The sequence below is a fragment of the Syngnathus leptorhynchus genome, chromosome 18, assembly GCF_054491065.1.
Source record: "Syngnathus leptorhynchus isolate UIUO chromosome 18, UIUO_Slep, whole genome shotgun sequence".
NCBI classification, from domain to species: Eukaryota; Metazoa; Chordata; class Actinopteri; order Syngnathiformes; family Syngnathidae; genus Syngnathus; species Syngnathus leptorhynchus.
The window spans coordinates 5,323,148-5,335,368 of NC_141212.1; the positions used below are offsets into that span (position 1 = coordinate 5,323,148).

At 36.9% G+C, this 12,221-nt stretch overlaps 2 protein-coding genes across 2 annotated transcripts; one reads left to right on the forward strand and one right to left on the reverse strand.

Moving 5' to 3' along the window:
- The first annotated feature begins 484 nt into the window (after positions 1-484).
- Positions 485-2,033, forward strand: il17a/f3 (interleukin 17a/f3). The gene is made up of 4 exons (XM_085938090.1): positions 485-499; positions 811-1,022; positions 1,541-1,684; positions 1,890-2,033. The coding sequence occupies exons 1-4, from the start codon at positions 485-487 to the stop codon at positions 2,005-2,007; spliced, it is 489 nt and encodes a 162-aa protein (XP_085794216.1). The 3' UTR covers positions 2,008-2,033.
- A 724-nt stretch (positions 2,034-2,757) lies between these two features.
- On the reverse strand, positions 2,758-11,991 carry stmn4 (stathmin-like 4). The gene is made up of 7 exons (XM_085937498.1): positions 11,944-11,991; positions 7,417-7,591; positions 5,427-5,489; positions 5,249-5,344; positions 4,970-5,175; positions 3,993-4,184; positions 2,758-3,839 (listed from the first exon to the last, which is right to left on the reverse strand). The coding sequence occupies exons 3-7, from the start codon at positions 5,437-5,439 to the stop codon at positions 3,780-3,782; spliced, it is 567 nt and encodes a 188-aa protein (XP_085793624.1). The 5' UTR covers positions 5,440-5,489; positions 7,417-7,591; positions 11,944-11,991; the 3' UTR covers positions 2,758-3,779.
- Between the last annotated feature and the right edge of the window lie 230 nt (positions 11,992-12,221).

A 12,221-nucleotide genomic window follows, 5' to 3' on the forward strand; every position in this document is an offset into this window, starting at 1 on the left:
TGTGTTGCTGTCATTTCTGTAACCCCTGAGATGACATGAATGTTTTTTCTAGGTCATGTAGAATTATCGCGTGAGTCATAAAGTGTGTGGGATATGAAAGTGTATGTCATGTCACACCTACGTAGCATCTCCCAGGAACTATAAAATATAAATTAGGAGATTAAAAAAATATTTTTTTCCTTTTTTTTTTTTCATACACTATATTTCGGTTAGAAATGTAAGATTATTCTGTCCTCCGTTTTGAATTATCTTATTTTAATTTGTTAAAAATATCCATTTTGAATTTGCTTATTTTAATTTGTTAAAAAATATTCATCCCTGCTAAAATAATAATCTCATGCCATTCCACCAAAATCTCGCTTATCTACTTTCATTATCTTAAACATTTGAATACTTTATGACTCAGCCGCTTGTTAAAAGGTTGCAAGGTGCAGTGCTCCATTTTACAGCTTCCTCTGTTTCGAGATGCACGTTGATATGTCACATGGTCTTTGAACTTGTTTGGCTAATTCATGACCACAACCACAACAAACATTATAAGGTGGGGTGTTGGCAGCGTTGTGATGGGGGAAGAACAAACAAAGTTTAATCTAGTTTGCTCATCTAGCAAGTGGTTTTAAAATTACAAAAAAAAAAAAAAAAGAGCCAATAAAAGTACTGTAGAAGACAATAAAAAAAGCTTTCTGTGAAGTTGGACCGTGCGATGATGATTGCAGTAAGTCAAGTCTTTTTGTTTTCGATTATCAACTATTGTGTTCATTTTTGTAAGTATTGTTCCTGAGATTTTATTTTTTACATTTTTTTTTTTAGCTGAGAGTTGTCTTGTTTCTGGGTCTGGCTACTGCACTGCACGCCACCGACGAAGGCCCACCAAACAAAGTTCGGCTGGGTCGTAAAGGTGGACATAAGAGAAGGACAGTGAAACTGGTGGTGGAAAATTTGCTGCATGAATCAAGCGATTTGATGGTCGCTGATTCTGTCCCGAATTTTGCCAACATCTCTCTCTCACCCTGGACTTACAAGTGAGCAAGACACGACTCAATATAAATAACACAGATCAACACATTGCATTTTTTTTAATTCAAAAATATAATTACTCGTAATTTTCAAAATATTTTGCCTAGATTCTGCAGATTTATTTTCTCTAGCACATCGGATTTTCAAATAATATTATAAATAATACAACGTCTAATATAATAATATCTTTAGTAATATTTTTGAATTAATGGCAATTAATTAATGTTCAGCAACAGGTGGATTTAAAGTTAAAACTGATGTTTTTTTGTAAATACATTTTTAAATTATATAAATGCTATACAATACGATGAGATAGTCATAGTCAAAGTGTGCATCTAAATCGCCAGGCTGATTTGTTGTTTCTCTAAAATAAATCAACTTGAATAGTTTGGTTCTTTGGAGAGCACTTATATCTTTGTATATATGATGGCTGAACAGCTTATGCTACGAGCCAGCTCTGCTTACCAGTTCTGGATCGTGGTTATTTTCTCATGGCGCTATTCCAACCAATCTTTTTCTCCAGAGAGTCCCTTGTGCCATCCCGTCTCCCTCGGGTGCTCTCCAATGCGCATTGTCTAACTTCCGCTTGTCTCAACCAAGACAGTGGAGAGGAGGATGCGACCTTGGAGGTTAAACCCATCGACTACCAGGTCTTGGTTCTGCACAGGTGGGAACCTCTTTATTTATTTATTTATTTATTTATTTATTTATTTATTTATTTATTCATTCATTCATTCATTCATTTAAAATATTACATGTATTGCATACACAGTGCCCATGTGATGTAATGGAGGCTTTATATTACCGGCAGCTATCAAAAAAAAATTCTAGTTATATTAACTTGACCCACATTTTTCTCCATCTCACTGCAGAGTTCCAAACCGAAAGTCAAATAGCAACTTGACAAAGAAGAAGAGAAAGAAAATGAAGTTCAGACTAGAAATAGAAACGATCACAGTGGGTTGTACATGCATAAGGCGCGCTGTTTGACTTGCTTGTCACTTTCATTGTTACTAAGCTGTAAACATTTTGTCTATTTGATACTTTTTGTGTACTCTTTTCTTGCAATGTTAACGAGCCTATATGAATGTAAGTATATTGCTAGAAAGCCTTCATTTGACTACCTACTAGTAAGAGATCATTGGTGATATCTGTAAATTGTTATCAAATTGGGTGATTTTGTTCATATGTCTGTGTGCATGTGTTGTGTTCCCCTCCAGTTGTTTAAGATGAAAAACTTGAACCTGAAAATAAACGCGTTGAACTTGAAATTTGAAAAAAAATTTTTTTTAATCAAAAATAAAAATACTCGTATGAAAAGTTTTTTTGAGTTGGAAATTGTTTTGCTTTGGTTTGGTGAAGTTTTTTCCTTAGTTTGCAATTCTTTGAACTAACCCTAACCCAAATTTTACAGGGTTTTAACGGCACTCTTTCATGTGTTTATTTTCTTTTATTAAATCTTGCTCTAATTAACCTAAGTTGATCCTAGACAGGTTAAACAGTCCAAAAAAATGGAGGAGATAGAACAACAACAAAAAATCAAATAAAAAAATTGAAACAAATAGATATTTTTTAAAATTCATTCATCCATTTGTTCATTAGTTTTTATATATATTTATATTCTAGCATGATCATGATATAGATGAAAATTTACTCCACATATCACATGATATAACTAAAAATAACGACAACCACCAAATAGCATTTAGTCAAGCTGATTTTTTTACTGACCATGCCAAATGGATACACGCAAATCAACACAGTTTTTCCAAATTACTGTGCAAACATTTTCAGCATTTCAAGAAAAGCCATATAACTCGACAACTTAAGCAAATGACATCAATCATTTCTGATCTTTTTTTTTTCTTGTATCGTTCACAAACTCACAGAGCACAGCGACACATGCCAAAGAGGAATGCCAACAAAACTGCCCCTCAAACTTTGCATCCAAATACGTGTTTATTTTATCTGTCGTGTATGTATGTGTGCTTCTGAGTTGTGCTTGATAAAATAAGAGTGCAATCCGTGCTGTATATGTTTGAGACTAATTAGCAACTACACTACATTGAATCAGCTAGAAGACCCTGAAAATTGCAAAATACAGCAGTTTAAACTCCCAAATTCTAAACAGCGTGATAAATCCCAAACGGTGACAAATTCTGATTTTCACATTTATATCCCTGGTAAGAATGTTTTTACTTTATATACAGAAGGCGCAAAAGCTAAACGTGTGTGCTCGCTAATTTCCTTTACCCTGCTACTCACTAAATAGGCAGTTAGCCCCAAGCTTGGCTAGTTAGTCTGCGGTATGAAAAAAAACAAAGAATTAAGTAGATTAATTTCTATTCTTATTTAATTATTCAAATTTTTTTTTTTTTTACTGATTCATGTCAGTTCACACGAGGCCTGCAAAAAATTGGTGTATCATGAATGATGATGCGACTTCTTTAAAAAATGCAAATAGTCAGCAATCCTTTGGATGTTGCTTAAAATGCCCCCATCCACCATCATCTTGAGAAAAAAAAATGAGAATTTTGTTCAACATCAAGCGTTAGTTAAGCTTCTTTGTACAGCTCATTCTGACATACATCAAATATGAAAGTCTTACTTCTCTCTTCTTTTGAGTCACTTTACGAGTTCTTTTTTTTCCCCCCTCCTGGATCGCTTTTTCACGGCTGATTTTGAAAAAAAATCAAACACAAACCATCTCTATCTGCTTTTTGTGGACCTCCTCTCATCAGCCTGTCTTTCTCTGCGCTTCTCTATCGGCAGGCCTCCTCCTTCAGTTCCTTGTTCTTCCTCACCTCCTCCGCATGTTTGTCCTGCAGAGCAAACAGAGAGCCGGTTGGTGACATTATCAGACCTTTTGCATTCATTAATACATTAAAGAAGAGCAAATGTCTTCATGAATATGTCAAGATAAAACTGACTGTTGAGGAAAAGAAAGTCAATTCAAATAATGAAGTCACTCGTACCTTCTCCTGCAGCCTCTCCAACATGGCAGCCAACAAGGCCTCCCTGTTCTCCTTGTTTGCCTCCATCTTCTGCTCCAACTTCTCCTTGGCATTCTTGATGAAATTGTTATTCTCCTCAAAGGCCTTCTGGATCACCTCTCGTTCGTGCTCCCGCTTCTCCGCCAGGTGCTTCAGCAGCTCAGCTTCCTGACACTACAGATGCAAGAACAATTTATGAGATGTAGCCAACAGATCATGTCACAAAATATTCATACTGATGGTGACTGGTACAATTTATCCGTGACCGTCAAAACAGAACAATGAATGTCTTGCTGCATAACGCATAAACATAAAAATGGAAGGGGCTATAATTTATCTCACCTTCCCCTCCTCTTTCCAAAATGCTCATTGAAATGTGCCACCATTGTGCACCTGTGTGTGTGTCTCATTGTATCACTGGCCTTTTTATGTCTGTCTTCATCATTCCTTTCTCCCTCTTCCTCCCTTTATTTCCATCCGCCTGAGCACACCCTCCCTATTTCCTCTTATCTCTTGCCAACCGTTTCCCTTTATAAATCAGTCAACACACAGAGGCCAGTTCAATGCCAAGGTTACGCTTGAGTGTTTGAGTTTGTCCATCTGGCTTTGTTAATGCTGTTGTCACAGACAAACCTTTTTTGTAATCAAATAATTCTAATTTTCATTTTACTTCATAATATTGCTGTACTTGTTTCAAATAATAATATATAAATAAATAAAAAAAACATTTAAAAGCCTATTTCATCTGACAGTGGAATGGAAAACTTAAAATAAATAAAATTAACAGCTGTCCAGTATACTGCCAGGGGCGGAGCTACGTGGTGGCCAGGGGTGGCCATACCAAAGTCAATCTAAAATAAATAGTAAATAGTTGTGCAAACTTTGTTATTTTGATGTGTATATGGTTGTATTTATACACATTGACACAGATGTCAATGTGTATAATTTGCCTTTCCCACCTTTCGCCTCTCTTCGGCTGCTTCTAGCTTCTTCTGGATCTCCTCCAGGGATGGGTCTCTGCGCTGAGGCATAGATGCGTTGAGCTCTGGTAAGCCGTCAAATGACGGCGGCTTCAGGATGACCTCGAAGGCCTGACCCGATGCCCTCTTGTTCAACTCTTTGACCTCCACCTCCTTAATGGCACTCCATCCCAGATCCACTGCATCTGAGATGTATAGATTCTTGATTTTTATTTTATTCTTTATTTAATGTCAGATTATGTTGAAGATGTGCTTTACCTTCTGCCTTGTATGTGGCCTTCTCTAGATTCTGTGGTCTAAAGCAGGCGCAAAACAGAGACACCAGGGGGAGCTCTTTCACTTTCTCTTTGTAGGCTGGTGAATACACAGAAACAAACACATTATTTTATTTTTTTTACAGTAATGCCAACAGATTGGATGGGTATAACAAATTTACCTGCAAGAGTCATCTTCTCAGTGCTTATGTTATTTCTGAAGGATGTCTGAGATCCTTTTCAGTCTGCAGAGGAACAAATTATAACATAAAATTAAAAAATTTTTTTGCAACTTTCTCCAGTTCCACAAGATTCATCTGAACAATAAAAGAAAGTGTAAAGGAAAGGATAAGTCGATGAAGAACTGGGAGATATATTAGTTCTCCTGCCAGGGAGCTTCTGACAGTTTAATTAAAGACAGAGAGAAGCCAACCGAGAAAGTGAGAATGAATAATGAATTGCATTTACACACACAGACACACACTCACTCACACACCCACTCCTAATTATTGGCAGGAGAGTTTTTAGGAGAAATGTTGAATAATCATCATCCGGGAACTTCCTGGAGACTTTTTAAAGTAGGTAACAGGAAGATGATGACCTGTTCACAACTCTCAATCTTAACAAATTATGATGTAATGAAAAGAAAAAATTGTTAGATCACAATTGTCTGTTCACAATTATCATAACAACAAACAATGAACTGTAATTTGAAAGAAAAATAAATAAATTGTCAGATCAATTTGCCATGATCACAACACATACGATAGTGACCATAGTTTTATTCTAATTTTATTCCTATCATTACTTGTTATTTACTGCTTCAATATCTCCAATCTTCAGGAAAACAACAAAGCGACTGTAATTTTCCGGAATAACTAAAACGACATTTTTTTATCACATGTCGACATGAATCACACAGCCGCTTCTCTCTGATATAAGATCCAAGGTTTCAGATCAATGCCTTGCTTTCCTGGTGGACAAGAAGGAAACCATTCATCTTTTGTTTGTCAATAAATACAAAAGGCACTTCATTAGGTACACCTTGACAATGTAATCTAGCCATAATAATCACCCATTCGTTTGTTATACCCAGCGGATTTAAGGCGGGGTACACCCTGGACAATTGAATCAAAAACATGTAAAGGGGAACATTTATGATGCAGCACTTGGATTGGCAGCGGGAATCAGTATTGCATTCTTGTGACTGTTATATATCATTAATATTTAGATTATCACTGTTTGAGAAATAAACCTAGCAGACTGCATGGAAGTCAGGCAACTGAAGCAACTTTTTAAAATTCCCATTTTGTTTTTCAAGAACAGTTGGCTCCTGTTGTAAAAGATTCCTTAAGTGAACCATACAGATGTGTGCAGCACATGAGTTCCTTATACTAAAGGTTTGTGCATTGTCCCTTTAAATAAATACTTTTTAGCATTTCCACGTATAGTTCCTTCAGAACAAATTATTCATGAATATTACAAAATGATGAAATTAAATATTTTGCTCAACCTTTCACAATCAAAAAGAAAGTATACATTTAATATACACTGAAAGCCTACTATCAAGCCTACAAAAATATTATATTTAATAGTCTATTGGTGTAAAAAAATCATTTTCACAATGACTTAATTACAATATGTTCCTAAGTGCACAGAATCCAGCCATTGTGAACCTTTATGAAGAAACAACCCATGACACTCATAAAGTGGGACAAATTAGAGTGCAGCTCTTATTTTTTTAATTTGACCAAAAAATGTCCCCTTTCTCATTAAATATACTCCCATCACAGACGTTTGCATAATTTAATAGCAAAATTAAATATCAAATGAGTGAACTTTTTAACCACCATGACCACAGACACATACACACACCCTTTTTGCTGCATACACATACATCACACACATTCCTGTTGTTCGCCCTCATTCTACGTTTACTCCCCCAAATCAGACACAAAGCCACATCCTCACATATGGATTATCAATAATAAATGACATACACACTTTGTGGGCACATTGAGCTCTCATCATTCTCCCCATCACCCACACCCCGATTCAATCGCACTGATGAATGAAATTGCAATATTTAGTCATTATATGAAAAAATCTTCAATAAAAATCCTTCATGAAAATAGAGATGTAATCATTTATGATATAAGATTTGAGACTCACCCCCTTTGCTGGCTGAGTCTTTGCTGATGCTGGACTGGCGACTTTGGTTTCCCCCCCGTCTGGCAGCACAGATTCAGGCACCGGGCAACAGCATCAGCAACAGCCTCACTGCTGCTTCCATGACATCACCTTGGAGAAGTCTTATTGGTCAGAGACTCTGCCAGCATCCAGTGTCCTCGGCCAATCAGAGAGGAGAATATGGATGCAAGAGGGAGGGCTCTCGGCTCTTTGTGTCGTCATGATGGGTGGGTGGCACAATCAGTGTTTTATCATCTAGCGCAGGGGTGTGTGCATTTTCAAGGCTGCGTGGATGCAGGAGATGGGTGGCGGCATGTCGGGAAATGGACAAGCGTGGACGTGGGTCAGTAAGGAAGATGCACACAGGATGCTCAATTATTCAACTCCTAATTGTAAACAGTGAAATAATTTGGAGGCGTTTATAGAGAGAAATAAATACTACTGTTGGGTAATTCTCCTAAAGATGTTCTTGCAACATACTACATTAACTTACATATTTCAAAAAAAAGTTTCGCTTCAAACTTTGAAATAGTTTTGATAGTCATTTTTAAAAGAAAGAAAATAGCATTTGTTATTACCTTGGCGACCTTAGAATACTTAGAAAAGATCTTTCTTTTCAGGTTGGGCAGTAGTAAAGTCGACAAAAAAGATGCATGTACTGCAGCGTGCAAAGATGCAGGCATTCAACTATTAAAGTTTTGCACAGTTCTACTTCCTGATAGGCCCTCTCGCCCTACTTTCAAATATGAGTTAGCTTACCAAAGGGCATCATTGTGAACAGCAAACTAAGTGCAGTGTGAAAAAGTCACCTGAAGGAGAATTCACTGTATTAATCAAAGATCCCTTGTTTCAAATGCACAATAGATAAAGGACCTATTAAAATATATTTTTCACTCAACAAGCAATTATTTTTCTCTCTCTCATTATTTCATTATCATTGTTGGTCTCATCACATCTGGATAATACATTTTTGCACCACACCAGTTTGCACCTCCAATAATGATGCAACTACCACTAAATTGCACTACTCCAAATGCAAAATTCATATCGAATAATTAGGCCTTATGTGCAAATATAAAATTGCAAACAAATAAAATGTGTGTGTAGGAAAAGGAAAGCAGGTCACACCCTTTGATGCTGTATTCCGCTCACAAGCTAAATGATGTCACCACAACATGCACTGACACACACGATGAAAGAGCTGCAAGAGAATGAGAGGGGGGGGGAGAGCAAGAGAGAGAGGCACCAGGTCACATAAGGGTGTGTCGCGTCGCCGCCTCCCTTCTCTTCTCTCCCCCTCGTCGCTGTCACTGATGGGAAGTGCATGTGTGCATGTCCTGGAAATGAGCTCACTACCACCAATGACAGAGTGAATACTGAGTGAGAGGAGAGAATAGGATGGAGGGGGCGGGGGGGTAGGAGGAAGTAAGATCAAGATGATTGTCTCAGTGATTCGGAGTGAGCTGAGATGAAAGCGAAAGGAGGGGAAGACCCAGTGAAGCAGGCAAGCTAGTCAGGGAACACCCAGAAGACAAAAGATTCTCGGGGGAGAGGGAATAACCCCTCCCACCCCCATCCAAAAAAGCCCCAGAGTTGCAGAATATAATAAAAAAAAATCACACTTTATAGAAAATGCAAGGAGATGAATTTTGAAAGGATAAAGAAAAAAAAGCCTTGAGGAGCAAAGTGGTGTTTGAAGAAAGCAAAAGCAGTTATTTTGAAAAGAGATAAATGACTGCATAGATATGCTTGAATGATTTTGTGAGCTGACGTAAGAAAAATCAAACTGGATATCGACCCACACGCACTCAAAGCCCTCCTGGCTTTTAAATTAGCAAACACAGTTACAGTAGCAAAAGTCTTAATCTGAAGTCTGACATCATCTCTTAAAATGAGATCATCCCAGGCGTTACATCAGCGTGTGTCCATGCGCAGAAAGTGTGTGCTTATTTTTTTTTTTTTTTTTTTTTGTGCAGTACACCGTGTGAATCCGCTTTAGTTCATTTTAACAAATATCATGTTAAGGTTATGACTTCTTTTAATAGTATAATAAATCTGGTTCTAGCTAGAGTCTATCCAAAGCGTTTAGGCTAGTATTGAAGTCAAATCAGATTATTGGTCAGAAACTGGTGTGACCTAATTGAAACTGAAAGGCTTTTACCGGAATTGATTTGGAGCATCAAGTTCTAGTTTCAAGGGGAGACAAGTTCACCAACTTCTAATCAAGTAAACTTTTTTTCATCCTCTGATTGGTTGAATTTAAAACACACACCAATGATGGATTATACCTATCAATTTATTTTTGTACTTTCTAACTTTTCCATGAGCTTTGTGGTGCTATTTAACAACATGAATCCTAATGTGGTACAGATGCCACCACCCACATATGCAAAGACACAAAAAGTGTTTGCAGCAGGTGTCAGGGGTCTTTCGCGGTGACGTGACGTTAGGACAGTTACGAGTCTCCCGGTGCCAAGAACAGGATGTACAGGTCAGCGAGGACGAGGCATTCTTTAAAGACATATATATGGTTTCCTCCCTACATGACAAAGTATTGCTCGAGACTCCCACTGGGGGTTGGATTGATTGTCTTCAATGCTGTTATGTGGAGAGATGGAGTAAATGTACACATCCTTAGTGTTTTGGTTGGACATAAAAATCTGTAATTATTTGGCCACTAATATATATTATATATAAAACATATTATATATAATAAATATAATTAATACATATTAATATATATTATATTTATATAATAATAATATATTATTATCATTATTATATATTTATGTTAGATATTTTGTAATTTATATATTTATATTTATTATTACTATTATTATTATTATTATTATTATTATTATTATAATATTTTTTTTCTCAGTCGCCCTCTGATGGTCAGAATACAAATGTGCCCTTGACACTTTTTTGGTTCCTTTCAATGTTCTGCCGTTTCAGCAGCCACTGTCAACTAAGCTATGACTAGCGAGCCCTTGTTTGATCAAATTGTGTACCAAAGCCGCTGGACTGCACTTAGTTTCATTTTCAGGAACGCTTATCCTCTTCCAAGTGCAAAGTAGGAAATACAGAGGGATCAATTCATAGCAGATGTCTGAGTCAGCTGCAAACTTTGCTGAAAGGTGACGACTATTCAGTTACTGTTTATGACCATGAGTCAAGAGTGCATTTGGCGTAATAACAAAAAAAGTGCTACTTGAACTTCTCAAGAGCATTTTGAAAAACATATTAGATATTATTGGACTCAGATTACCCACCATTAATATCAATGCAACAAGAGACCAATAACGAAAATTGTTCTATGTAGCGTCAACACTAAAATAAAGAAATAAAAAAAAAAAAAAAATACATTTGAAATGACGAATGTAGAAAGAAACAAAACTGATTCTGTTTTCCAGTCACATCTTTGACAAGTGACGTCAACCTCAGCATTAAAAACAGATCCAGGTGGTGACCTACTGAACAAACAGGAGCCTAGGTACCAATGAACTGACCTCTGACCCCTGTGCCAGAAAAGGTGAATATTTTCTCCAGGGAATACATAAGGGCTTCCTTTTTTGTTTCCCTCCCCGGATCAACATTTGTTTGGTGGAACCGTCATGGTCCATTTAACCAAATGTATCTTCCATTAGTAAGGCTTCTGGCAACAACAAAAAAAAAAAACATGTGCTTGTATCCTAAAAGGACAACTAAATAAATAAAAACACAAGAGCTACAAATTCAATTGTTGTGTAACTGAGCTTCTAAAATAAGAACAGATTTCTTGCCCGGGCATCAAGCCAGGTAACATTTAACATTTTGGCATATTTAGACTGAACAGAACAGCAATAAAATTATTTGACCGTAGTGAAAGTAATTACATACGTCACTGACAACGATATTATTCCTTCTGCTCCACATATATTGGGTAAAGCATACAGAAAAAAGTATTTTGCATGGGTTCGGGTCATTAACAAACACAGATGTGAGCTTGTGGAAAATAGAATCCCACTATCGGAACATGCCAATCGACCAACACACACGGGGTGCACACACACTCGTACGCAGACTCATAAAACAAAAGCAGACCTCTTGCACAGCTTTGATCATCTTACACCTTAAAAGAGTGCGTCCCATGAATCATCGCTTTAAAGAGACGCTCGGTAGTTCAGCTGATGCGCTACATTCCTCACATGTGCCATATAAATTTGGGACACATGTATTGGAACTAATATGTTAAAGCTGGAAAATCGTGATCATTACTTACAAAAGATAATTTCAGAGGTATTTTAAGTACTTTGAATTTAATATTACATCATTGAATTATTATTATTTATTTACTCTAGATCAGGGGTGTCAAACTCGTTTTTTTCGCGGGCCGCATTGTAGTCATAGCTTCTACAAAACAAACTGACAAATAACTGGTTTTCAAATCAGATGAGTAAAAACTGGTCAAATATTTTCAAAATAAGATTTTAAAAGTGAAAACAATTTGCAATTCTAGTAATGACACACCTCTCTGCCTCTTTCTCCTCTGGCTCTACATCACAGCAGCTGGATCTGCAGGGGTGCCGTAGGGGGGGGACATGAAATATGACACAAGTGTCAAAACTACTCTGTAAAAACACACAGATAAACTGATTGATGCATGATGTGGAGACATACAGTATAGCCTTTTTCCAAACATCCACCCCTGAAGACAGACTCAGTCACGTGCAAGGAAGAAAAGGGCAAAAGTGAGCGCTGCACATTTTCCAAATGTGTAGCATGAAATATATTTCCAGACATATTAA